This window comes from Colias croceus, chromosome 1, assembly GCF_905220415.1.
Source record: "Colias croceus chromosome 1, ilColCroc2.1".
Taxonomy (NCBI): Eukaryota; Metazoa; Arthropoda; class Insecta; order Lepidoptera; family Pieridae; genus Colias; species Colias croceus.
Window position 1 is genome coordinate 3030989 of NC_059537.1, and position 27377 is coordinate 3058365.

Sequence of the window (27377 nt, forward strand, 5' to 3'; positions counted from 1 at the left end):
AGTTTCTTTTCCTCCGCTTACTAATATGCTTAAATTCGGCGGGTGATCCTCCCTGATCTGAGGCCAACGATAAAAAGTGGGAGGCAGACGCGATATCCGTCAGCGCTACTACGACGCTACACGGACGTCGAGTCCGCCTACGCTTCACTTTCATTTATATTACACAATAACACGCACTACGAGCGCTTTGAATGCGGCTCGGCCTATATGCGAAACAGTTCACGACACATTCTACACGAGACATGTCATACGAGCGTCGCGCGAGAAGCGTCCACAACGGTTTCACACCGAGTCGCGCACACGTAGAACACAATACAGGTAAAATTTTCAAACGGATAGCGTGCACACAATGCGCTCGCTAAACCGTCACATGCTAACACGCGTGAAAACACGTGTGTGAACAGTGTGGATTGTTGTTTTTATACAGCCGGCCCTCAGACAGGAGTGGTCCTGGATATTTCTCCACGGACCGCAATGTGCGTTCGAAATGTCGATGTTCAAATGTGTCCTGCAGTTCACACTATGACGCGCAGTTAACTGCGTTCTTCATCGACCCGCGAGCCAAGTGATCCACCGTTCAGGGTAATAGTTTATTACATATTATAATATTATTATTCAAAGTGTTTCGTGCGTGGTTCTTTTATGTAACGTTTGCGTGTGTGTACATAGGTTAAAATATGTACCGCGCGCTTTCGCGAATCACTCTAACACGTCATACACTGACATGTTAGAGGTATTCGTATTTTTTTTTTTTTTTTTTTTTTTTTTAACGGATGCAGTCACATTCACGCGTCCCACGACACTTGTTCGTACTATACACAAACACACACACACACGATGCGCGTATGCGAGTAGTGCGAGAGTGCGCAGTGCGTTACGTTAATGATCCTTCCGCAGGTTCCCCTACGGAAACCTTGTTACGACTTTTACTTCCTCTAAATGATCAAGTTTGGTCAACTTCCCAGCAACGCCGACGGCCGTGAAGCCACCGCGTGTCGGTCCGAAGACCTCACTAAATCATTCAATCGGTAGTAGCGACGGGCGGTGTGTACAAAGGGCAGGGACGTAATCAACGCGAGCTTATGACTCGCGCTTACTAGGAATTCCTCGTTTATGGGGGATAATTGCAAACCCCAATCCCCAGCACGAAGGAGTTTCAACGGGTTGCCCGGGCCTCTAGGCCAGGGAGAACATGTTGATTCCTTCAGTGTAGCGCGCGTGCGGCCCAGGACATCTAAGGGCATCACAGACCTGTTATTGCTCAATCTCGTGCGGCTCAAAGCCGCCGGTCCCTCTAAGAAGAATTTTAATACGCCGCCAGTGAGTTGCGCGACCCGAGAGCCGCGCACACCTAAATGACGACGCCTATTTAGCAGGCTAGAGTCTCGTTCGTTACCGGAATTAACCAGACAAATCGCTCCACCAACTAAGAACGGCCATGCACCACCACCCACCGAATCAAGAAAGAGCTATTAATCTGTCAATCCTTCCGGTGTCCGGGCCTGGTGAGATTTCCCGTGTTGAGTCAAATTAAGCCGCAGGCTCCACTCCTGGTGGTGCCCTTCCGTCAATTCCTTTAAGTTTCAGCTTTGCAACCATACTCCCCCCGGAGTCCAAAATCTTTGGTTTCCCGGAAGCTGCCCGCCGAGCCATTGTAGTAACGTCGGCGGATCGCTAGATGACATATTTACGGTTAGAACTAGGGCGGTATCTAATCGCCTTCGAACCTCTAACTTTCGTTCTTGATTGATGAAAACACCTTTGGCAAATGCTTTCGCTGATGTTCGTCTTGCGACGATCCAAGAATTTCACCTCTAACGTCGCAATACGAATGCCCCCAGTTATCCCTATTAATCATTACCTCGGAGTTCTGAAAACCAACAAAATAGAACCGAGATCATATTCTATTATTCCATGCACGAAATATTCAAGCGGCATTTTGAGCCCGCTTTGAGCACTCTAATTTGTTCAAAGTAAAATTGTCGGCCCACCTCGACACTCACTGAAGAGCACCGCGATAGGATTTTGATATTGAACCGGCTTTTAACGACCGGCTCACCGACGATATGCTCCGCAAACGTGTCAGTATCACCGCGGATGCGGTGCACCGACAGCGCGGCGCACAAATGCAACTACGAGCTTTTTAACCGCAACAATTTTAGTATACGCTATTGGAGCTGGAATTACCGCGGCTGCTGGCACCAGACTTGCCCTCCAATTGTTCCTCGTTAAAATATTTAAAGTGTACTCATTCCGATTACGAGGCCTCGTAAGAGTCCCGTATCGTTATTTTTCGTCACTACCTCCCCGTGCCGGGAGTGGGTAATTTGCGCGCCTGCTGCCTTCCTTGGATGTGGTAGCCGTTTCTCAGGCTCCCTCTCCGGAATCGAACCCTGATTCCCCGTTACCCGTGACAACCATGGTAGTCGCAGAAACTACCATCGAAAGTTGATAAGGCAGACATTTGAAAGATGCGTCGCCGGTACTGGACCATGCGATCGGCAAAAGTTATCCAGATTCATCAAAATTAACGACTTCAGACGCCAGGCCCTCCGTCGATTGGTTTTGATCTAATAAAAGCACTCATTCCATCACTGGTCAGAGTTCTGATTGCATGTATTAGCTCTAGAATTACCACAGTTATCCAAGTAACTGAGTAAGATCTAAGGAACCAAAACTGATATATTGAGCCATTCGCGGTATCGCCTTAATACGGCTTGCACTGAGACATGCATGGCTTAATCTTTGAGACAAGCATATAACTACTGGCAGGATCAACCAGGGAGCTAACTAAAGCTTCCGCTAGAGCCTCAAACGTGACACGACGATGCCGCCGCGACGTTCGCTTCTCTATATACATACATATGCGCGCGGCGTGTTTAAATAACATGATATGCAACGGCGGCGACCGTCACACGCACACTATTCACACACGCGCGCGCGCACACGTGGATAAATCTGAACACAGTCAGTTAAATCGTTGAAAGTATCATCTTAACGAGACACCCCTTAACAATTCCCATTCGCATCAAGCGAAGGAAAAATTTTAATATCGGTCAACTTTTATGACGCAAACGATCAATCTACGCACGGAGAGTGGAAGGATCGAAAATTGCGACCACATATAAACATCTGATAAAAGCCCATTGGTACATCACAAACGTGTGCGATGTGAGCAATAAAAAATTTTATACTGCCGTTCAATAGTAGTCGTATATTTTTCACGGTCTGCGCTCCGAGAGTGTATCAAGATGCGTAATATTATTTATTACACTACACATATAAAATACAATCTACGAAACTGACAATCTATCAAACCGTCGGCAGACGCAATGTTACTACAGTTACTAATTTCTACTTCTTCTACTACTACTACTAACTACTACTACTACTACCACCACTAAAGATTAAAAACTGTATCGCGCCGTATGCACAAACGCTTTTACAATATCATCATCTTTGGTGGTCTTTTATTATTTCATAGAACTAACACACTACTCTACAACTCTGTCACAGACTCACCACCAAACACCAACCCCACACCGACACGCGAACGGCGGCAACGAGGAGAGCGCAGAGCACACGGGCGACGCGGTACAACAGCGACGAAATAATGATACATACACATACGTACGTACAAATGTCTCGCTGCCCACGCGCAACGCCCCCCCGTCTTCGCTAGCCTCGCGCACCGATTGTCTCGCATCCCGGCTACGATGTTTCTGCTTGTTTATTTTTTTCAGATACTATTCACGTATCACGCATGGCATATGTACATACATACATACATAATACATACATACAAACATACGCCGCGCGCGACTAACGCCTCGTGTTTTCAAGGTCAAGTCAAAAAACTTTGCACGCGTGCAGTTACGGCGTGCAGTCGTCAAAAATAATTCATGATTATAAATTTCGTGGTCCATATTAAATAAATTATAAACAACAACAACAACAACAACAACAACAACAACAACAACAAACAACAACAACAACAACGACAAAAGAGGGCGACCTTACCTCCGGACTTGATGAAGTGTCCTGAAGGTGTACTTCGAAGACAAAACAAGCCCAAACTCGCCTCACCTAGCTCTACTCGTCTATTAGTTCCAGTAGCAGTCTTCGAAGTACACCTTCAGGTCACTCCATCAAGTCCCGAGGTAAGGTCTCATCATAACTAACAAAACGAGCCCAAACTCGGCACACCTAGCTCTACTCGTCTATTAGTTCCAGTAGCAGTCTTCGAAGTACACCTTCAGGACACTCCATCAAGTCCGGAGGTAAGGTCTCAACATAACTAACAAAATGAACCCAAACTCGATACACCTAGCTCTAATCGTTTATTAGTTCCAGTAGCAGTCTTCGAAGTACACCTGCAGGTCACTCCATCAAGTCCGGAGGTAAGGTCTCAACATAACTAACAAAATGAGCCCAAACTCGGCACACCTAGCTCTACTCGTCTATTAGTTCCAGTAGCAGTCTTCGAAGTACACCTTCAGGACACTCCATCAAGTCCGGAGGTAAGGTCTCAATATAACTAACAAAATGAGCCCAAACTCGGCACACCTAGCTCTAACCGTCTATTAGTTCCAGTAGAAGTCTTCGAAGTACACCTGCAGGTCACTCCATCAAGTCCGGTGGTAAGGTCTCAACATAACTAACAAAATGAACCCAAACTCGGCACACCTAGCTCTACTCGTCTAATAGTTCCAGTAGCAGTCTTCGAAGTACACCTGCAGGTCACTCCATTAAGTCCGGTGGTAAGGTCTCAACATAACTAACAAAACGAGCCCAAACTCGGCACACCTAGTCTCTACTCGTCTATTAGTTCCAGTAGCAGTCTTCGAAGTACACCTTCAGGACACTCCATCAAATCCGGAGGTAAGGTCTCAACATAACTAACAAAATGAGCCCAAACTCGACACACCTAGCTCTAATCGTTTATTAGTTCCAGTAGCAGTCTTCGAAGTACACCTTCAGGTCACTCCATCAAGTCTGGAGGTATGGTCTCAATGTAACTAACAAAACGAGCCCAAACTCGGCATACCTAGCTCTACTCGTCTATTAGTTCCAGTAGCCGTCTTCGAAGTACACCTGCAGGTCACTCCATCAAGTCTGGAGGTAAGGTCTCAACATAACTAACAAAATGAACCCAAACTCGGCACACCTAGCTCTACTCGTCTAATAGTTCCAGTAGCAGTCTTCGAAGTACACCTGCAGGTCACTCCATTAAGTCCGGTGGTAAGGTCTCAACATAACTAACAAAACGAGCCCAAACTCGGCACACCTAGCTCTAATCGTCTATTAGTTCCAGTAGCAGTCTTCGAAGTACACCTTCAGGTCACTCCATCAAGTCTGGAGGTATGGTCTCAATGTAACTAACAAAACGAGCCCAAACTCGGCATACCTAGCTCTACTCGTCTATTAGTTCCAGTAGCCGTCTTCGAAGTACACCTGCAGGTCACTCCATCAAGTCCGGTGGTAAGGACTCAACATAACTAACAAAATGAACCCAAACTCGACACACCTAGCTCTAATCGTTTATTAGTTCCAGTAGCAGTCTTCGAAGTACACCTTCAGGTCACTCCATCAAGTCTGGAGGTATGGTCTCAATGTAACTAACAAAACGAGCCCAAACTCGGCATACCTAGCTCTACTCGTCTATTAGTTCCAGTAGCAGTCTTCGAAGTACACCTGCAGGTCACTCCATCAAGTCCGGTGGTAAGGTCTCAACATAACTAACAAAATGAACCCAAACTCGGCACACCTAGCTCTACTCGTCTAATAGTTCCAGTAGCAGTCTTCGAAGTACACCTGCAGGTCACTCCATTAAGTCCGGTGGTAAGGTCTCAACATAACTAACAAAACGAGCCCAAACTCGGCACACCTAGTCTCTACTCGTCTATTAGTTCCAGTAGCAGTCTTCGAAGTACACCTTCAGGACACTCCATCAAATCCGGAGGTAAGGTCTCAACATAACTAACAAAATGAGCCCAAACTCGACACACCTAGCTCTAATCGTTTATTAGTTCCAGTAGCAGTCTTCGAAGTACACCTTCAGGTCACTCCATCAAGTCTGGAGGTATGGTCTCAATGTAACTAACAAAACGAGCCCAAACTCGGCATACCTAGCTCTACTCGTCTATTAGTTCCAGTAGCCGTCTTCGAAGTACACCTGCAGGTCACTCCATCAAGTCTGGAGGTAAGGTCTCAACATAACTAACAAAATGAGCCCAAACTCGGCACACCTAGCTCTAATCGTTTATTAGTTCCAGTAGCAGTCTTCGAAGTACACCTTCAGGTCACTCCATCAAGTCAGAAACTAAATATGAAATTTATAATCCCATAAGTATAAAATCTATAAATAAAATGAATGCGTGAAGGATCAAGTTTATTAGGTCAAATATTTTGTAATCGTACAGTGATCTTTTCGTAAACGAGGAGCTGCTTACAAGCGTCACAGTGTCCACTCACAACGGCGGCCGAGCGCAGACTAAAATATTTCATTACAAATTTTTGTGCAATAAATCAAGATGAGCCAGTAAAATAACCCTTATTTCAATCCAATAAGTATCACGCGTTACAACTAAATATGTGAAAAAATAAGGTTTGATTTCTCAGCCTATTTGTAACATTTTGATAGTTTTCTTTGCTACCTTTTTGAGTTGGACATGTCTGCTTACTTAAAATATTTTTAAATCATTAAATTTATTTTATTAAATACATGAAAAATGTTCCTTTATTCAGCACGATATTGTCAATTTTGTGTGAAAGGGCAACGGAAAATATTTTTTATAATATTATAAACCAAAATTTTCGACTAAAAAATTGCTACCATTTAAAGATTAACCCTTAATTCACTACCTGAGTCCATTGGACTCACATCGAACTTTCAAACTATTATATTTTTTTCCCCTGGTGACTTATTTCCTCCACCGTCTCAGTACCTTCCTGCAGTGACGTGGGCACCGCGGTAGCGAGAGGACGTGCGCCTGCGCTGCGTAATAGGTAAGTTATTACGTCGAGTGAGTCCCATGGACTCATACTAGTGAATTAAGTAATATTTTATTTATTTGTTACGATTCTTAAATGTTGCTTATTTGTCGTATTAATGATATAAAAATATGTATTTTAATATTTGTTGTTGTTGTAGGTTTGTAAAATGGATCTAAAACAACATAAAGTTGTAAATATGAATGAAGACCAGGCAGATTCTGTTTTGGAATCATGGATCACACAAATTATGAATGATGAAGATGCGAGCCATTCTGAAACCGAAGACAAGCTATCTAGGACAGAAAGAAAGCATTGTTATCCATGTAATTACAAAAAGAGAACAAAGACTGCACATTCAGGCACTAGATGTCTGAAGCCTGTATGTTTGAGTTGCTCAAAAATGGCATGCCGTCGCTGCCTGCAATCGGTGGCAATACCCCATTGCACGTTTTATTTTTTTGTATAGAAGCGTACATTTTTGTTGTTTATTTTCGGTTTTGCATTCCTTTAGAAGTCTTATAAAATTAAAAAGAGCCATTAGTTAAAAATATTTGCCATTATTGTAGGGCTTTGAAAATAACTCTGTTTTCTAAGACTATTAGAATAAGTTTTTTTTTATTTTTAAGAGTATTTCAGAAGTTTATCCAGTTTTATTATTTTTTTGTAGTGCCTTAATAAACATTTAAAAATAATAATAAAAAAACTTAATAAAAAAAAGAGTTTTATTTGAAAAAAACACGCCAAGAAAATATATGAGTCCAGTGGACTCATGGAAGCTGTTTATGTTAGCAAATTTCACCTAGTGAATTGAGGGTTAAGGATTAATCTATCTATAGTAATTATTAGTTTAATTTGGTTTTGTATTATTTTGTCGCAAAATGTACCGAAAAACTGCTTATTTTTGTCAGATTCGTAAACGCGTCCTTAAGAACATCGTTTTGGTTAGGCTTCCATTATCAAGCAATTTTAAACTTCATTCAATTGACATACAGTTCAAATTATTTTGTACTTTTCAAAGACCTAAGGGAGAGTCTGTTCTGCCAACTTTTAGAAAAAATAAAAACATTTCTAATGTTGGCCCCTCCGATGTAATCATTTAATATTAGATTTAATATTTTAGTTTTAATTATTTATTATTATTTCTTATTTTTTTTTAAACCTTATTTTTGTATATTTTAATTTTAAGCTAATACATTAATAAATTATTTCTTTCTTTCTTCGATTTCTTGTCAATGGTTAAGACTTAAGCATAGACAACCTCTTGATGTTGATTTGTTGTTTGAAATTTGAATTCAAAATGGCGTTTTATTAATTGTTTTGGTGGAAGATAAACAAAATCTGTTCTTCGTATATCGTAGATTTTCTTACTTATTTACTCAGTTAATGTACAGTACATTGAATTTTTTAATTTGTTATATTTCTGCCAAAAGTGAAAGAAGAAGAAAAAGTGTTATGTGTAAACAATGTTAAAATCTTTGTGTAGATAATAATTGATAATAATTATTAATGTGATTTGTGACTAAGTATTTGCAATATATACCCAATGACTGTTCTATTAAAGGAAGATATAAAAAATAATAATTTTTACGAGAAAACTTCTCTATTACGTCATGTTCTGGCTGTAGAATCAATTGGAGAGGAGATAATATTATTATTGTTTTGTCCAAAGAAAACAACGACTTCTTACAATTCCAATATGGCGATCCGAACGGCAACGATATATTGGAAATTTAGAATGAGATTTTAAAATAGAAATCCCGCAAAATATTTCAAGGAAAAGTATAAAATGTGAATCTAGTTGTATTCACATAATATTTAAGCCGAATTAAGTCCTACATGCCTAAATAAAGATATTCAGTAAAATTCAAAATTCAAATGGAATTATCCATTTTTGCTGATAATAGTGAGTTTTAATATTATATAAAAATGTTATATATAGGTAATTATTATTATATTATAATAAACTTATTGATCTACATTGTTGGTGTTTTATTTTTAATTTCCTATAAATTTGAATAAGGATGAGAATTAGTAGTGATGTTACCCAGCATCGAAAATTTTATCGATATCGATATGAAGTTTTATCGATAATATGTACTCAAAGAGACATCACTAGCAACTTCAACTTTTAAATGTTGGCAGCAATGTGGATCATTTTTGACGTGAACTTTTCATAGGTTGGTATCTAGACACGCGGCAGCGTGTCAAGCCGAGTTCAAGCGAAGAGAACTGGCGAGCAGCAGCCGTGTGTATATTTACACGAACCATTTCGAGCCACTTTTTTAAACTGTTTTACATACTGTTTATATTTTGTGAGGTTCTAAAAACTAGCCTCATCAAATTATGGGGTTCAATAGGTCATTAGTTGTTTGCTTTGTGAAAATAATTATATTATTCAAATTAAAAAAGTTATATTTTGGAATAAACATTGTTCTCTAAGGGAAAATAAAACAATTGAGTTTTCAGTCAACCTAAGAACTTAATACATCTTTGTAAATAAATTTCTGGACTGTCTGCAGAACTTGGCACACATTTAGATCTCATTTCTTTTTTTGGCAAATTAAGTCAACGATTGAACTCGGCTCCAATTTTTACATTTATGTTTTTGGTGGGATATAAGACTTAACCTAAGTAATACATGCATATGTGTGCGTGAGCTCGAAATCGAAGTACTGAGTGCCGTCTCTTCCTATACCTATTACTTGCTCTGTTAAGTTAACCCGTCTAGCGTCATACGCACAGATGTTATGCGTCCCAAGTATGTCGAGGTAGTTTACGAAATCTAGCTTTTTTATGACTACCGAGTTTGAAAATTTTATTTACCCTATTGTTCTATAATTATATGCCATGTATGATATATTTTTGGAAAGAGGAAGAAACTAGTTATAGCATAAAAATGTAATCATGACGATATATATTTTCTATAAAATTATAAAAAAATTGATTTTCTTTTGTTTTAATTTTAATTGCTTACATACCTACTAACACTTACATGATAATGGTGAGTCATCAAATGATCATATTCACGTTTTCATATCACTACACGATTGCCAAATACATTCACTTATATTTTCACACATTTAACACAACGTATTTCACTATGAATAATAACAAATATCCATTATTCACAAACAAGAAAAAAAGCGCCATTTTGCGTCTTCCGCACTGAAAAGTTGAGACACTTTTTCACTGAGTATTCTTCAAATATCCCTAAAACCAATATCATAAACGTATTCTACGTAAAATTTCCAGTAATATACGTCTCAATTATCACTCATCTAATTATTCCTCTCGGCATAATTCACAATCCAAATATTCGTTGAACAAGACGAACTTTACAAAGTACAAACTATGGCCGATGACGCAACTCAATCAATGATTCACTTTTTTTTTTTTTTTTGTGGTGTCTGTATTTCCTGTCTCGGAGTCGTGTCGATTTGAATTATAAATGTTTAAGGCATAGAGAAATATTTTTTATACTGGAAACATTCACTTGTACGTCTCTACTGATGACCTTCAATGTCACGGGCCGCGTTACGCACAGTGTTTGTCAGCGCAGGACGCTCTCAGTACAATTTGAGTTACGCTACAACCGCTGTGCGTAGGAGGTTAAGAGGCTGATTCAAGAATGTTCTGCCATATTTTTCATTCTGTCAAACACAACGACAGTGCAGAGATAATTATTCCAAGCCCTGACACCGATATTTTTGTATTAGGCCTTTATTTCTGGCATAAACTTGAAAATATACTCGCCATCTTTGAATGCTCCCCCCCACTCCCCCATGCAACTATTTCACTGTACGAACTATTGAATCGTAAACAATGGACTATAATTGTTAATTATTTAAAATAACAATTTAAAAAATATATTCATGAGTTTTCAATCTATAGTGGTTTAAAGTTAACTCAAAAATGGACCATTTTCGTAAATTTTCTAAAAAATCTTAGAGAAAGTGTAAGAAATGTTATAGTATGCTATATATTCGTGATCTACTCAATAAGCTCTTTCATTTGATACCCCACGCGGCATGTTTTGGAAATGTTTATTTTTTTCTTTGTATGCCATATTTAATAACCGGGGTGCGGGGAAGGGGACCACAAAACTGGTTGGCAACATCTGTCTATAGGATGTCTGGGATCTATACAATATATATCAGAAGTCAGATTTAGGTCCGCTATTTATGCAAACGAACATCTCCTTGGAGCCTGCTCTATGAGCCAAAAAACTGTTATCGTTTGATAAAGCATTTACATTCTCTTGTTTATCGAATTTTTGATGGGTCCGAATTAGGATTATAATGATAACTGCGTTAAAAACAACCGACTTTAAACTTGCACTTGCAACATTTACAAATGCAGACAAAAATGCTCATAAAATAAAAACTTACTGGGCCTATCCGAATAAAATTTTTATGGGACCAATTCGACACCATCCCGCATCGAACAAAAAAAGAATCACGTAAATCGGTTCAGAAACCTCGGAGTAATCGGTGTACATACATAAAAAAAAAAAAAAAAAAAAATTGGTTGTCTGTAAAGTCGGTTTACTGACGATAATTGAACGTGACAACGTCCGATTGTGCTTCTTTGTCGCTCGTTCCGCGCTCTCGTTTCCTCCTTTCGTCTCCTCCTTTTTTTTGAAGTCGGTTAAAAAAAAAGGAGTAGTTTTCCTATTACGGTGGTAGTTATTTCCAGGTAACTCTGTATTAGGTTATATCATCTCCTATTACGGCCCTATTCATAGAACATATTAAAATTACCAGCCCCCCTAGCCAAGTGGCATACAATTTATAGCGTTTCTCTTTCTACAAACGTTGACGCCTTAACGAATACGATAAACGACAGGTAGCCAAGTGGATTAGAACTTGGCGAACGCTTATTCTATTGGATCGTACGCTAATGTCTATGGCTTCGAATTCTAACGTCAGTCAGCGTACGTCAAACTGTCAACTGTCATTCAGTTTGACATTGGTAATGTTGAAAAATATTCTTGAAATATTCAAATTAAACTGCCGAATTCCGAAAACGGAAAAAGTAAAAAGTCAAAAAATTTTTGAAGTGAACTAAAAAATACAGGTTGTGCTTTAAATTATAAAAATACAAATAGAGGTAAGTTAATTTTGCATTTGCAATGAGGCATAAAAAGATATAATGTCTTCAAGGTTTAAATTTAATTTATTTATGTGTACTTATTTTTCTAGTTTAGAAATGGAGAGACTGCGCGCCAGCCAGGAGCAATTTTCTGCTCTTATAGAATTCATGGAAAGGTACTATTAAAAAAATACAGTTTTGATTCCAAACTTGCTTCAATATTTTTATAATAAACAATGAAATCATTAATACCAAGTGCTTCATTGGTGTGTGTTACCCATAGGTATGGTGACCTCTCTCGACCACAGCGGGGACCTCAGGGTCGACTAAAAGCCGACCAAATGTGGGCAAGGCTCACATTATTACTTAATTCAGTTGGTGGTGGGGTTCACAAATCACAAGAGAAGTGGAAGAAAGTAAGTTTGAACTTGCATCTTGTTAACCTAGCTGTATATTTCAAACTCTCAATTGTTTTGCTATTAACTTGCATCTTGTTAACCTAAGTGTACATTGCAAACTCTCAATTGTTTTGCTATTCACTTGCATCTTGTTAACCTAAGTGTATATTGCAAACTCTCAATTGTTTTGCTATTTACTTGCATCTTGTTAACCTAAGTGTATATTGCAAACTCTCAATTGTTTTGCTATTAACTTGCATGTTGTTAACCTAAGTGTATATTGCAAACTCTCAATTGTTTTGCTATTTACTTGCATCTTGTTAACATAGCTGTATATTTTAATATATTCATTTATTTTGCTATTGCCCTTTTCATGCACCGCTTTAACTCACAACATGTAAACCTAAAGGTCTGGGCAGATTGGAAGACTAAAACAAAAAAAAAAGAAAATGTTGATTTCCAACCACACAAATGGTACTGGTGGTGGTCCAAGCAGCAGGCTGTCTCTAACAGTTTTGGAAGACCGAGTCTGTGCCATACTGGGAGAGACTGCTGTTCTTGGTCAAGCTGGCATACAAGAGCATGGCTTTAATGTTAGTACTATTATATTATAGCAACTTTACGTATCACACCAATTCCTCTGTAACTTGCATGGCCAATAATAGATATTTATTTTGAAAGAGATTACATATAAGCCTCTTTCAACTTGTGTAAAATGAATTGTATTAAATAAATAAAACAAATAAACAGCTTGAAAATCTATACTAATATAATAAAGCTGAAGAGTTTGTTTGTTTGATTGAACACGCTAATCTCGGGAAATACTGGTCCGATTTGAAAATTTCTTTCGATTTTAGATAGCCCACTTATCGAGGAAGGTTATAGGCTATATATATCATCTCGCTAAGACCAACAGGAGCAGAGCACTGCAGGTAAAACTACGGAGCACAGCTAGTGTTTGAAAATGTAATTCCATCACAATATAATTAATAGATATTTAATGTTGATGAGAACATTAAATATCTTTTAATTATATTTTATTCTTTATAAATCTATATCAATTATACAAAATACTTAGCTAACAATTCCTAATCGTAACATTTGTAAGTGTTAAGAGTATATGATAAAAGTTATAAATAACTAATATATTGATAAAAATAAATATTTTTCAGGCGCCACCAGTACCAAGGGAAGAACCCATTCCTGAAGATGTGGAAATTGAAATTCCTGTAGGCTTAGAGAATTTTAATTATAATAGTAAGTTTTATTAAACTCTATTTACTTATTAAATTAGCCTTCTTCTAGGAGCTGTTTTCAATCGTCATAATATAGTTTAATCGATAATAATTGAACATAATTCATTAAATGACTTGAATAAATTAGTCTTTGCTTGTATCCTAGAGAATATTATTCAACAGATGGAATGGATGAACATTTCTAATTTATAATATAAGTGGAAGTCAGAATTATATTTGCCTCCTTAACATTATTTTCATTACTCAACAGCAAGTGTTCCAACATTGCCAGCATCACCGCTACTGCTAGACCCACAGCCCTCACCACCACCACCACCAGTACGTCCGCCGCCCCCTCTACCGCGTTCTCCTCCGCGTCCCACTGGTCGACGGTCATCGGCGTCACCGCGATCTGCGACTGCCTCGCCGCGACATGGGATGCAGAGAGCTCGCAGGAATCGCGGCTTAACGCCATTTGACCGGGCCGCTACAGAATTTGTGGCGGTTGAACAACGACGCCTTGCACTGGAGGAGACGCGAGAGAAGCTTTCCCATGAGCGAGAAAGGGAAAGGGAAAAGCTTCTCCATGAACGTGAGAGGGAGCGTGAGGAACTTTTCCACCAAAGAGAAATGGAGCGACTGCGGCTGGAGTCGCTAAAGGTTGAGGCAAATCGCGAGCAAACTAGGGTGATGCAGCAAATAGCTGTTATCGGGCAAAGGTTGCTCGAGATATTGCCTCAAGGGCCCGCATCTTAATTTTTTTTTTCATAGGGTTTTAAGTGTATTATTTAGTGCCTTTCTTTTTATTTTTTTTAAGTGCTTGTTTTAGATTTTAATATTTTAATTTAATAGTTTAAGTACAGTATTTTCTGTCCTCAGTCTTTAGTTGTTTTACTTTTTACACGCTTTTTATTAGCTTCACCTGTATGTTTGAATGTTTGTTTGTAACCGACTTCTTTGGGCGCGATTTTGACCCACTTTAAACGGCCAGATTTCGTTCAAACTTTGTAGATTTATTGAGGACCGATGACAATACACTAATTTGATAAAATTATTCCATTTTTCAATTTGCAAAAAGCGTGTTTTTTAGTTTTTTTTAAACTATTATTATATATATCTTTAAATTTAATAGGATTTATATGTACTTAATTTATTTTAAGTGTTTGTTTTAGATTTTAATATTTTAATTTAATAGTTTAAGTACAGTATTTTCTGTCCTCTGTCTTTAGTTGTTTTACTTTTTAATCTTTAAATTTTATAGGATTTATATGTACTTAATTTGTTTTAAGTGTTTGTTTTAGTTTTAAGAATATTAAATAAAACATATATATACATAATAATAGTATATTTTATTACTTAATTAGTTAAGTAGTTTATACCACCATTAATTCAGTACACACTTTTTTAAATACTAACAAAAAAAACAATAATAAAAATTACAAACTTAAAAATATTATAAAAAACAGGTTGAGGCTGCAACAATGATCAATTTTTTCACCTATGACCTGCACTAAAATATGAGCAGTTATCAGAAACTTTAAAAGGATTAATATATACTGTAACTAATGCAGTTTCATTATTTAAATCTGTGTAGGTAAACAAAATAATGTTTTAGGAGCGAAAAAATATTATACAAAACTACTTGGTCAGGCATACTAAATTAGGCTTAAAAGTAATACACATTAAAACTACACACAACACACTTTAAAAAATACAAAAATACAAAAATAACCTACTAAACTAATCTATTAACTAAATTATTTAGCATTATTCTGCCACTCATCAGCTCATCTTGGTTGCTGGAAATGGGTCCAACCCCCACACTCGGTTCATCACCATCCTCTTGTTGCTCAGCCATATTATTAGGGGGAGGTAATTTAGCATCCAGTGCAATATTGTGCAGAACACAACATGCAATAGTTACCTCACTGGCAACACGAGGATGGTAATGGAGTGTACGATGCTTCAGCAAGCATCTCCAACGAGCCTTCAATACACCAAAACATCGTTCAATACAATTGCGTGCCTGTAAATGGCGTGTAGTGTACACCTCTGCTCGAGAACCTGGTTCGGCATTTAAAATTGGTGTCATCAGCCACGCTCTCTGTGGGTATCCAGAATCACCTTAAACAAATAATGTAGTTAAAGAGCTTTATAAATTATAACTCCAATATTTTTATGATAAATATGTAGAAGTAGGTAGGAATTAAATGATTTACCTAATAGCCACGTCAATTCACCATTTTCGTGAAGTCCACGCATGTATGGTTCCACTTCACTGGATGACCATATGAAGGAATCATGCGTGGCTCCACCATATTTTGCATTGACATTGATAACACAGCTCAACAAAAAAACAATTTTTTTTTGTTGCCCTGGATATTTCTACAGATTTATATATTTCAAGTACCCAGTTTGCGAATGTAATCATTAAAATTATTTAATTGGCTCTAGTTTTTTTTTAATTTGGATTTTCATATATAAAAATTTCTTACGGCCCTTCAGAGTACGGGTTACTAACAAGTGTTTATTTTTAGGTGAATTACGTTTTCTGCACATTTATTCGCTCAGACAGAACCCTATTCTATAAAACTGACTGTAGAATATCAGAATAATAAATGGTTTCTGTAAAAAAACATTTTTATGAACAACAATGTTCGGTTTGTATCGAGTTAAAGAAACCCAGTAGCACTTGGTCAGCAAAGTGGATAGGTATACGAAATTCCCTTGATGTTTTTATTAATAGAATTAGACAAAGCAAATTCATTAGGAATAATTAATAAATATGAAAATTTAGGCCTTTGAGGGAATCTAGAAGTATAAGAAGAATACCCGATGGCCCTACAGGACGGGCGTGTCGACAATTGATAAAAAATGAAAATTTAACAAAATTTAATAACTGATGCTGAATGTAAATTATGGAGAGATATAGTATTAATTAATTTAAGATTAATTTCAAACACCAAATTATAAAGAAATGGCACAACAGTTGTTTAAAAAACTTCATTATTTTATGAGCAAATACGAGCATAAAGCTACACTTTGCCCACAGTCTCCTGGATAGATATCCAGTAAATCTGCGGAATTTCTGTGAGAAACAGGAAGAACACATCGAAAAAGAAGTAAAAATTATGGAATAATGGTATCAGGGTATATGGGATCGTCACATGATGGCAGATTACTGATGGTCCATAAGAAAACTATTGTCCCAAAATTAACTAAGAAGACAAGCTTATAAAATCTATTTCCTTGTACTATTTCATAAGTTTTAATGATTTTTCTCTATTTTTATATCCATTTGAATTAATTAAATACTAAAACAAAACAATAAGTAAAACTTTGTAATAAATAAATGATGTAAAAAAAATATACCTTCTATTTCATGCTGCATTTTAGAGTCTAGTAAGAAAATTAGGATAAAAAAAAACTAGAGCCAATCTACCAAAACTATTAATAGTTCTGTATATAATATGCATTAAATTATTCGAAACCACTTTCACATCCAGGGCAACAAAATCATTGTTGACCAGTGTAATCTTTAAATTATCATCACATATCTGAAAAAAAAAAATTTAAGTTATAAAAAATATTCTATTTGCAGTTGCTTTGTTATTTTGTTTTAATGAAACATGATTAAAAACAATGCTTACTAACTAATAATACATATGCAAAGAAAAATAGCTTACCATTTGCACATTTAAGGAATGGTATCCTTTTCTGTTAAAATAATTCTGTTCATCAATGTGGGGTTTTACAATTGATATGTGAGTGCAATCTATGCATCCAATTACCCCTGGCAATTGAAATTTCCTTTGAAATCTGTAATTAGGTACATTCACATTTAATAATCAAAGACAATTACCTACATATATTAAACATATAATACAATTGTTAAAAAGACTTTCAAATGAATTTGTCATAATATTTTGTAAACCTTTAAAACATTTAGAATTGAACAGAAACAAACATTTTGTGGTATAATAGAATTGTTTGTGACTACAATAGCAGCAACCTTCTTCAATGCAAAGGATTATGTTATTTATTAAAATTGTACAAAACATTGAAAGTTTTTTTTTTTTTTTATGTCAGAGCAAGCAACTTAAGCATAAGAAATAAACACTTGCAACATAAGAAGTGTTGCAGGTGCTTTGCCGGCCTTTTATGGACAAATAAGCTCTTTTCTTGAAGGCCCCAATGTCGTAGTTGTACATTGAAAGTTATAAATAAATTAATAAAAACACTTACTCTTGTCGAATTCTTGTTCTTTCTTGGTGTGTTTGAGGGAAAACTATCCATTTTTTCACTATCCGAGGACTGTTGAGTGCCTCCACAACTTGCCTAATGCATCTACTTGTAGTGCGTTGTGGCAAATGTTGTGTGACACCCACAATTCTCTGATAGGATCCCGTTGCGAAGAAACTCAGAGCGCAAAGAACCTACGAATATAAGTAGAATTAGGATACGTAATATAGGTACCTAATAGATATGCACAACACATGACTTTCATTGGGCATTTAAAATATCGGACATCACTAATAATTATAAACAATCGCAGTGAAGAAACTGTGGATTACCTTTACTTCCAAAGGAATTTCTTTAGTCCCCCGTATGTTTGTTTCGTTACGTAGGCTGCAGCAAAGCTCGCTAAAAGTTTTTTTATTTAACCTAAAACGCTCCTGAAACAATTGTTCCGGCATTTCATTGATTGTCTCTAAACTCCGTCTGGACGCATTTCTTTTTTGGCGCCTGAGCCAAAGTTCTTCATCGTGCGCAGCTTTTAAAAGTCTCAAAGCGTGCATTTTATGAAAACTAAAATTTTATAATCACTAAACACAACACGAAACTTCGACAGCTGATTATAAAATCGCCATTTTGTTTCGATTTCTACAAGATGTTATAGCGTACGCTAGTTATCGAACGCCCATTGGCGTAGTCTCCTGTCAAAAGTGCCACTTGGCTAAGCATTTGTATGGCGCCTGTCGTATGACTTAGGTAACGTTTCGTCACGTTTCGTCTAATAGAATAGAAAAACATTGCCACTTGGCTACCAATTTTCGTTTCGTTACGCTGGGTCACGTGACGTATCTCCAGCTTATGTCAATCTCATACATTCGTTTATCTATTCTATCAAACGCAATGACTAAGGAATCCTATGGACAGGGCATATTGTTCTATACAAACAACTGATTATACAAATATCATGCATTTCGATACCGAAATAATAAAACTAATACTGTCTCTTTCTAACTAATGAATATTCTGATGTGATGTGAAAAAATATGACTATACGTCAGTCAGTGCTAATTCTATACCGCTTGACATTTGAAGTTAGCTCAAATACCTACTGTGGCCGGTCGCCATTTTATGTTCTCGTTAATACGATGTACATGCTCTGTCATTGCTCCGTAGTAAACATTGAAAAATATTGAATATTTTTGTGATTGTGACAAACATTTGTGTCTAAAACATATAGAGTGGTCAAGGACAAATAGTGGCATAATGCCAAAGCGCAGTATTGTGAGATGTGGCTCCGGAAAGAATGAAAACCAGAAAAGTTTGTCTTTGCACCGGTATGTATACGTTTTGACTGAAATATTAGTTATTTCTTTGCTGATTTAGTTATTTTCATGTATATTGAATTAAGGAGTATTCACAGACTATGTTCAGTGCAAAATTGTTACCAAATATAGCTTTATTTTGTATATTTTCGTTCTAGTAAAATAATGAATTTGGGTGCTAGTGATGGCTTATAATATCGACATCAGCAAAATGTTCGATGATGACGTGCGTCTCCCAAGGCTGTGTCATTAATCTTAAGAATAGTTGCTTTGGTGAATACACTTCCAAAATAACAAATTAATTTTGCCAAGAGCAGCAGAAGGAAAAATAAAACACTTAAATTTACCTAATATGAATTTTAACTTAAGTAAGATTAATCGCTTTTATAGTACCTACTTTAATTAAAAATGTATTTATAAATAAGTCAGGTCAGGACTAAAATTATAATAACCTAAATATTCATTTTTTGAAGGTTACCAAGAAGTGAAAATAGAAAAGGAGAATGGTTAGAAGCAATTGAAACTGAAAATATCAAGCCAAATGTAAAGGATATATCATAGTACATTTCCCAGAAAGTGCTTTCAATAGAACAATGGATGTGATTAGTCTGCACGATGATGCTACACCAGTATGTCTGCCGCTGCATTCACACAGGGTGAGGTTTTTATCTGTAGACACGTGATGTCTTCCAATTTACTTTTGGTCTTTTTATTTAGATTTAGGGCTGTCATTTATAATCTAACGTTTCTCCTATTTTGAAGGAGGCCTGTGAACAAACTGAGATGGTTTTATATGATTTTTTGAGTACAAACTTGGGTGATATTTGGTTGTTGAAATGTTATTGACTGAGGGAAAGTGCAATTTACTTTAAATACATGGGGTGTTTTAAGTTATTTTTCTATTCTTTATAAATTTATATATATAAAGCATTTGAATGCCATAAAACCAAAAATATAAATTCAAATTCCGCTATTGTAAGCCCTAATGTTGATATTAATTTCAAACCATCAGCATTGCCCTTTTAATTAAAATGTATTGCATTTTAGTTTAAATGTAAAGTGAACAATGCTAGTTAATGTAAACTGTGACATTTCATTTCCAGGTACCAGTTGAGCCTCAAATCCCGAACTCAAAAATGAACAGAGTGAATCCGAGTGCATCCCAGGCTGCACAAAATAGTTTAGCTCTATAATTTTCTCTGTTATTATATATTATTGTTTTTTTGTCTATTATTTATAAATAAATAAATTACTGTATATTGTGTTGTTCATCGTAATAAAATACTATTATATACCTGTATTATTATATATGTTGTTTCATTATATTACATTCCTCAAAACTGAAATTACCAAATTGTAAGTCTACCGTAATCCTTATATCGAAGTCAAAATTGAACTGGATTTATCAAATTATACAGCTATCTTGTCCTGCGAGGTTGCTGGTGTTTTACAAGTAACCCTGTATAGGTGTTACCGTCACGAGCAGCCTCCCGTCCGATTAGGGCCCTTCTGGCCTCCTCCACTCAAGCGACAGCTCAAGCCGAGGTTCGTGGTCCCCGTCAAGGGGGGACGCCCTTGTGCATGTCGCTACCAGGGTGAACCTTCAGTTCACCCCCGCGTCCGCGTTAAAATGTAGAAGCCCTTCTGGCTAACATTGAGAAACACCATAAAAAAAAAAAAAAAAAAAAAAAAACGAGCAGCCATCGCCATACTTAATTTTATTAATTGGCATTGTCATTTTTTCCATTTGTAATTTTACGTCTATGTTTTGTACAATAAAGTTAAAATAAATAAAAAAGAGTGTGTGTTTATGTACACGCGTTAGAAGTTACTTCTTTGGCGTATGGACAAAATACTAGAATATACAACTTGAACATAGTTATCAATTTTCATACCACCTAGAACTTACTTCATGCTGTTAATTTTAGGTGTCGGTGTGCGCGCGCATCGTAAAAATTCACTCTCACTATTTTTCTCCACCGCGCCAAAACAAATACTTATAAATTCAAAATAAATATATTAATATTATTTTTATATCGATAAACATTATTCTCGGCACTAAACACCGCCATGTTTTGTTACAAGCATTATGGCGCCGGCCACACTTTTTTTGTAGGTATGTCACTTCCATGTGATTCCATATTCATTGATCAAACGTTACGCTAATAGAAAGCCACTTGGCTAGGGGGGCAGAGACGTTAGAGCGTTTTCACATTGTCCGGTCCGATATCGGCTATCGGCGTCCGATATCCGATATCGGAGGCTAAGTAAAATGTATGATTTACGTACCTGTCTTTCACATTGTCCGGTCCGATATCGGATATCGGAGCCAACACCGATATTCCCGTGAACTATCGGACGATAATGTTCAGTGTTACCAGCTCAATTTTCGAAAAGGTAGTATACCAACAGCAAAAAAAGCACTAGTTTGTGTATTTTCAGTCATTTCTAGGCGCTAAATGTAAAAAAAAAAATCCTTTCATTTACTTTAAACCTTTTTATTAAGAAAACATTCATTTAAGTATTTAAAGGCATTAAAAATACGATTTATACGGGAGCTATTTTAATATCGTCCTATAATATACGGCAATTGGCTGAACTGAAGTAAACAAAAATATATTGTGTTCTTAAATTCAACCGTATCTTCGAAATATTAGTATCTTTTATCTTTATTTACTCATTCTGCCTCGCTCCTCCTCCTACTCGGACTACTGTTGTGCTGTAAGCTGTTTATTGTATTGTTGTCATTGAGTCACAGATTTAGTGCTTTGTTTTAGCGCCGATATCAAACCTGTATAATAAATAGCACATCTAAATAATATTAAGTAATTAATAATATCAAATCTTTTTTATATTTTACTTTTCCAGCTGTTTTTGAAGTCGGTTTCTTTATTGTAGTTATTTTTACTGGATGTACAACTACGATCTATCAGTTGATTTTTTTTAAATCAAACCCTTTTTATTGAAAAGAAAATTTACAATACGGCAATTTTGTTTAGTTTTCTCTAAAATTTCAGAATTAGAATGCGGCAACCCTTAGACTAAGGATTGGTCTCCGCGCGCGCGCTACGACTAGATACCGCTCCACCTAAAAACAATAGCTCCGTGAGTGCGGCAACTCAGTTCTGTAGTGTGTGTAAGGCAATTTGTAAGGACGCTAGTGTGTGTGAAGAATTGTACTGCCAGCTACATAAATTTTACCCCATAAATGGGAAATGGGCTATCTTGGAAAGAAGTTTGAAAAATATTTTCATTTCATTTTGGCCTTGCCGGGAATCGAACCCATGAACATGTGACTCAAATCCACTTGCGATGCCACTATACTATCACAAAGGTTTTTTAAAAGTAAAAAAGCAGTAATAAAAAAATAACATATGAGTCAGTTAAACAAGGTTAAACAGAAATAAATTATTGTTATTATCATTTTTTTATAATATGCGTTAGTACCTAATACTCCTAATAGTATTGAAAAAAAAAACATTATGAATAAAATAAGTTCAAATTAAAAGTGTGTTTTTGGGATATGCAGTACGGCAACACTAAATGGCGTCGTATTTTCGTAAACAACATTTTCAAAGTACAGGTGAAATATCGAATAATACGATTTCAACTTCCCAGCAACGCCGACGGCCGTGAAGCCACCGCGTGTCGGTCCGAAGACCTCACTAAATCATTCAATCGGTAGTAGCGACGGGCGGTATGTACAAAGGGCAGGGACGTAATCAACGCGAGCTTATGACTCGCGCTTACTAGGAATTCCTCGTTTATGGGGGATAATTGCAAACCCCAATCCCCAGCACGAAGGAGTTTCAACGGGTTGCCCGGGCCTCTAGGCCAGGGAGAACATGTTGATTCCTTCAGTGTAGCGCGCGTGCGGCCCAGGACATCTAAGGGCATCACAGACCTGTTATTGCTCAATCTCGTGCGGCTCAAAGCCGCCGGTCCCTCTAAGAAGAATTTTAATACGCCGCCAGTGAGTTGCGCGACCCGAGAGCCGCGCACACCTAAATGACGACGCCTATTTAGCAGGCTAGAGTCTCGTTCGTTACCGGAATTAACCAGACAAATCGCTCCACCAACTAAGAACGGCCATGCACCACCACCCACCGAATCAAGAAAGAGCTATTAATCTGTCAATCCTTCCGGTGTCCGGGCCTGGTGAGATTTCCCGTGTTGAGTCAAATTAAGCCGCAGGCTCCACTCCTGGTGGTGCCCTTCCGTCAATTCCTTTAAGTTTCAGCTTTGCAACCATACTCCCCCCGGAGTCCAAAATCTTTGGTTTCCCGGAAGCTGCCCGCCGAGCCATTGTAGTAACGTCGGCGGATCGCTAGATGACATATTTACGGTTAGAACTAGGGCGGTATCTAATCGCCTTCGAACCTCTAACTTTCGTTCTTGATTGATGAAAACACCTTTGGCAAATGCTTTCGCTGATGTTCGTCTTGCGACGATCCAAGAATTTCACCTCTAACGTCGCAATACGAATGCCCCCAGTTATCCCTATTAATCATTACCTCGGAGTTCTGAAAACCAACAAAATAGAACCGAGATCATATTCTATTATTCCATGCACGAAATATTCAAGCGGCATTTTGAGCCCGCTTTGAGCACTCTAATTTGTTCAAAGTAAAATTGTCGGCCCACCTCGACACTCACTGAAGAGCACCGCGATAGGATTTTGATATTGAACCGGCTTTTAACGACCGGCTCACCGACGATATGCTCCGCAAACGTGTCAGTATCACCGCGGATGCGGTGCACCGACAGCGCGGCGCACAAATGCAACTACGAGCTTTTTAACCGCAACAATTTTAGTATACGCTATTGGAGCTGGAATTACCGCGGCTGCTGGCACCAGACTTGCCCTCCAATTGTTCCTCGTTAAAATATTTAAAGTGTACTCATTCCGATTACGAGGCCTCGTAAGAGTCCCGTATCGTTATTTTTCGTCACTACCTCCCCGTGCCGGGAGTGGGTAATTTGCGCGCCTGCTGCCTTCCTTGGATGTGGTAGCCGTTTCTCAGGCTCCCTCTCCGGAATCGAACCCTGATTCCCCGTTACCCGTGACAACCATGGTAGTCGCAGAAACTACCATCGAAAGTTGATAAGGCAGACATTTGAAAGATGCGTCGCCGGTACTGGACCATGCGATCGGCAAAAGTTATCCAGATTCATCAAAATTAACGACTTCAGACGCCAGGCCCTCCGTCGATTGGTTTTGATCTAATAAAAGCACTCATTCCATCACTGGTCAGAGTTCTGATTGCATGTATTAGCTCTAGAATTACCACAGTTATCCAAGTAACTGAGTAAGATCTAAGGAACCAAAACTGATATATTGAGCCATTCGCGGTATCGCCTTAATACGGCTTGCACTGAGACATGCATGGCTTAATCTTTGAGACAAGCATATAACTACTGGCAGGATCAACCAGGGAGCTAACTAAAGCTTCCGCTAGAGCCTCAAACGTGACACGACGATGCCGCCGCGACGTTCGCTTCTCTATATACATACATATGCGCGCGGCGTGTTTAAATAACATGATATGCAACGGCGGCGACCGTCACACGCACACTATTCACACACGCGCGCGCGCACACGTGGATAAATCTGAACACAGTCAGTTAAATCGTTGAAAGTATCATCTTAACGAGACACCCCTTAACAATTCCCATTCGCATCAAGCGAAGGAAAAATTTTAATATCGGTCAACTTTTATGACGCAAACGATCAATCTACGCACGGAGAGTGGAAGGATCGAAAATTGCGACCACATATAAACATCTGATAAAAGCCCATTGGTACATCACAAACGTGTGCGATGTGAGCAATAAAAAATTTTATACTGCCGTTCAATAGTAGTCGTATATTTTTCACGGTCTGCGCTCCGAGAGTGTATCAAGATGCGTAATATTATTTATTACACTACACATATAAAATACAATCTACGAAACTGACAATCTATCAAACCGTCGGCAGACGCAATGTTACTACAGTTACTAATTTCTACTTCTTCTACTACTACTACTAACTACTACTACTACTACCACCACTAAAGATTAAAAACTGTATCGCGCCGTATGCACAAACGCTTTTACAATATCATCATCTTTGGTGGTCTTTTATTATTTCATAGAACTAACACACTACTCTACAACTCTGTCACAGACTCACCACCAAACACCAACCCCACACCGACACGCGAACGGCGGCAACGAGGAGAGCGCAGAGCACACGGGCGACGCGGTACAACAGCGACGAAATAATGATACATACACATACGTACGTACAAATGTCTCGCTGCCCACGCGCAACGCCCCCCCGTCTTCGCTAGCCTCGCGCACCGATTGTCTCGCATCCCGGCTACGATGTTTCTGCTTGTTTATTTTTTTCAGATACTATTCACGTATCACGCATGGCATATGTACATACATACATACATAATACATACATACAAACATACGCCGCGCGCGACTAACGCCTCGTGTTTTCAAGGTCAAGTCAAAAAACTTTGCACGCGTGCAGTTACGGCGTGCAGTCGTCAAAAATAATTCATGATTATAAATTTCGTGGTCCATATTAAATAAATTATAAACAACAACAACAACAACAACAACAACAACAACAACAACAAACAACAACAACAACAACGACAAAAGAGGGCGACCTTACCTCCGGACTTGATGAAGTGTCCTGAAGGTGTACTTCGAAGACAAAACAAGCCCAAACTCGCCTCACCTAGCTCTACTCGTCTATTAGTTCCAGTAGCAGTCTTCGAAGTACACCTTCAGGTCACTCCATCAAGTCCCGAGGTAAGGTCTCATCATAACTAACAAAACGAGCCCAAACTCGGCACACCTAGCTCTACTCGTCTATTAGTTCCAGTAGCAGTCTTCGAAGTACACCTTCAGGACACTCCATCAAGTCCGGAGGTAAGGTCTCAACATAACTAACAAAATGAACCCAAACTCGATACACCTAGCTCTAATCGTTTATTAGTTCCAGTAGCAGTCTTCGAAGTACACCTGCAGGTCACTCCATCAAGTCCGGAGGTAAGGTCTCAACATAACTAACAAAATGAGCCCAAACTCGGCACACCTAGCTCTACTCGTCTATTAGTTCCAGTAGCAGTCTTCGAAGTACACCTTCAGGACACTCCATCAAGTCCGGAGGTAAGGTCTCAATATAACTAACAAAATGAGCCCAAACTCGGCACACCTAGCTCTAACCGTCTATTAGTTCCAGTAGAAGTCTTCGAAGTACACCTGCAGGTCACTCCATCAAGTCCGGTGGTAAGGTCTCAACATAACTAACAAAAAGAACCCAAACTCGGCACACCTAGCTCTACTCGTCTAATAGTTCCAGTAGCAGTCTTCGAAGTACACCTGCAGGTCACTCCATTAAGTCCGGTGGTAAGGTCTCAACATAACTAACAAAACGAGCCCAAACTCGGCACACCTAGTCTCTACTCGTCTATTAGTTCCAGTAGCAGTCTTCGAAGTACACCTTCAGGACACTCCATCAAATCCGGAGGTAAGGTCTCAACATAACTAACAAAATGAGCCCAAACTCGGCACACCTAGCTCTAATCGTTTATTAGTTCCAGTAGCAGTCTTCGAAGTACACCTTCAGGTCACTCCATCAAGTCTGGAGGTATGGTCTCAATGTAACTAACAAAACGAGCCCAAACTCGGCATACCTAGCTCTACTCGTCTATTAGTTCCAGTAGCCGTCTTCGAAGTACACCTGCAGGTCACTCCATCAAGTCTGGAGGTAAGGTCTCAACATAACTAACAAAATGAACCCAAACTCGGCACACCTAGCTCTACTCGTCTAATAGTTCCAGTAGCAGTCTTCGAAGTACACCTGCAGGTCACTCCATTAAGTCCGGTGGTAAGGTCTCAACATAACTAACAAAACGAGCCCAAACTCGGCACACCTAGCTCTAATCGTTTATTAGTTCCAGTAGCAGTCTTCGAAGTACACCTTCAGGTCACTCCATCAAGTCTGGAGGTATGGTCTCAATGTAACTAACAAAACGAGCCCAAACTCGGCATACCTAGCTCTACTCGTCTATTAGTTCCAGTAGCCGTCTTCG

General features: G+C 38.2%; 2 protein-coding genes, 2 long non-coding RNA genes and 3 other non-coding genes across 8 annotated transcripts in view; 3 read left to right on the plus strand and 4 right to left on the minus strand.

The window, feature by feature from the left end:
* The window catches only part of LOC123697973, a 4010-nt gene extending 3944 nt beyond the window's left edge, over positions 1-66 (minus strand). The window contains exon 1 of the ribosomal RNA XR_006752326.1: positions 1-66. This exon is cut by the window's left edge and continues 3944 nt beyond it. This is a non-coding gene — a ribosomal RNA (large subunit ribosomal RNA).
* Positions 67-428: 362 nt separating this feature from the next.
* Positions 429-585, minus strand: LOC123698003. Its single transcript, XR_006752331.1, has one exon. It is a non-coding gene; the product is annotated as a 5.8S ribosomal RNA (ribosomal RNA).
* Positions 586-880: 295 nt separating this feature from the next.
* Positions 881-2785, minus strand: LOC123698216. The gene has a single exon (XR_006752382.1). It is a non-coding gene; the product is annotated as a small subunit ribosomal RNA (ribosomal RNA).
* Positions 2786-6420: 3635 nt separating this feature from the next.
* Positions 6421-8974, plus strand: LOC123697207. The gene is made up of 2 exons (XR_006752209.1): positions 6421-7008; positions 7154-8974. It is a non-coding gene; the product is annotated as an uncharacterized LOC123697207 (long non-coding RNA).
* A 3112-nt stretch (positions 8975-12086) lies between these two features.
* LOC123697020 (formin-like protein 2) lies at positions 12087-14588 on the plus strand. Its single transcript, XM_045643439.1, has 5 exons — positions 12087-12105; positions 12203-12263; positions 12371-12503; positions 13658-13742; positions 13992-14588. The coding sequence occupies exons 2-5, from the start codon at positions 12205-12207 to the stop codon at positions 14474-14476; spliced, it is 762 nt and encodes a 253-aa protein (XP_045499395.1). The 5' UTR covers positions 12087-12105; positions 12203-12204; the 3' UTR covers positions 14477-14588.
* A 462-nt stretch (positions 14589-15050) lies between these two features.
* Positions 15051-18928, minus strand: LOC123697056 (putative nuclease HARBI1). 2 transcript variants are annotated; one of them, XR_006752169.1, is made up of 5 exons: positions 18295-18928; positions 17966-18156; positions 17407-17539; positions 15940-17277; positions 15051-15844 (listed from the first exon to the last, which is right to left on the minus strand). XR_006752169.1 is itself a non-coding variant. In XM_045643477.1 (3 exons), the coding sequence occupies exons 1-3, from the start codon at positions 18517-18519 to the stop codon at positions 17374-17376; spliced, it is 582 nt and encodes a 193-aa protein (XP_045499433.1). In that variant the 5' UTR covers positions 18520-18926; the 3' UTR covers positions 17311-17373. The 2 variants fall into 2 exon arrangements, 1 of the variants encoding a protein (XP_045499433.1); XM_045643477.1 differs by lacking the exons at positions 15051-15844; positions 15940-17277 and having other exon boundaries at positions 17311-17539; positions 18295-18926.
* Positions 18929-19014: 86 nt separating this feature from the next.
* On the plus strand, positions 19015-20535 carry LOC123697124. Its single transcript, XR_006752184.1, has 3 exons — positions 19015-19290; positions 19752-19934; positions 20382-20535. It is a non-coding gene; the product is annotated as an uncharacterized LOC123697124 (long non-coding RNA).
* Positions 20536-27377: the final 6842 nt, after the last annotated feature.

What these genes read in the sequence shown, in the direction of transcription:
- LOC123697020 (XM_045643439.1), top strand. Translation starts at nt 12,205, where the DNA reads ATGGAGAGACTGCGCGCCAGCCAGGAGCAATTTTCTGCTCTTATAGAA. An exon ending in CTTATAGAATTCATGGAAAG is followed by an intron (nt 12,264 to 12,370) that starts GTACTATTAAAA and finishes TGTTACCCATAG; the next exon opens with GTATGGTGACCTCTCTCGAC. An exon ending in AGAGAATTTTAATTATAATA is followed by an intron (nt 13,743 to 13,991) that starts GTAAGTTTTATT and finishes ATTACTCAACAG; the next exon opens with CAAGTGTTCCAACATTGCCA.
- LOC123697056 (XM_045643477.1), bottom strand. Translation starts at nt 18,519, where the DNA reads ATGCACGCTTTGAGACTTTTAAAAGCTGCGCACGATGAAGAACTTTGG. An exon ending in AAATTCCTTTGGAAGTAAAG is followed by an intron (nt 18,157 to 18,294) that starts GTAATCCACAGT and finishes TTATATTCGTAG; the next exon opens with GTTCTTTGCGCTCTGAGTTT. An exon ending in AGAACAAGAATTCGACAAGA is followed by an intron (nt 17,540 to 17,965) that starts GTAAGTGTTTTT and finishes ACCTAATTACAG; the next exon opens with ATTTCAAAGGAAATTTCAAT.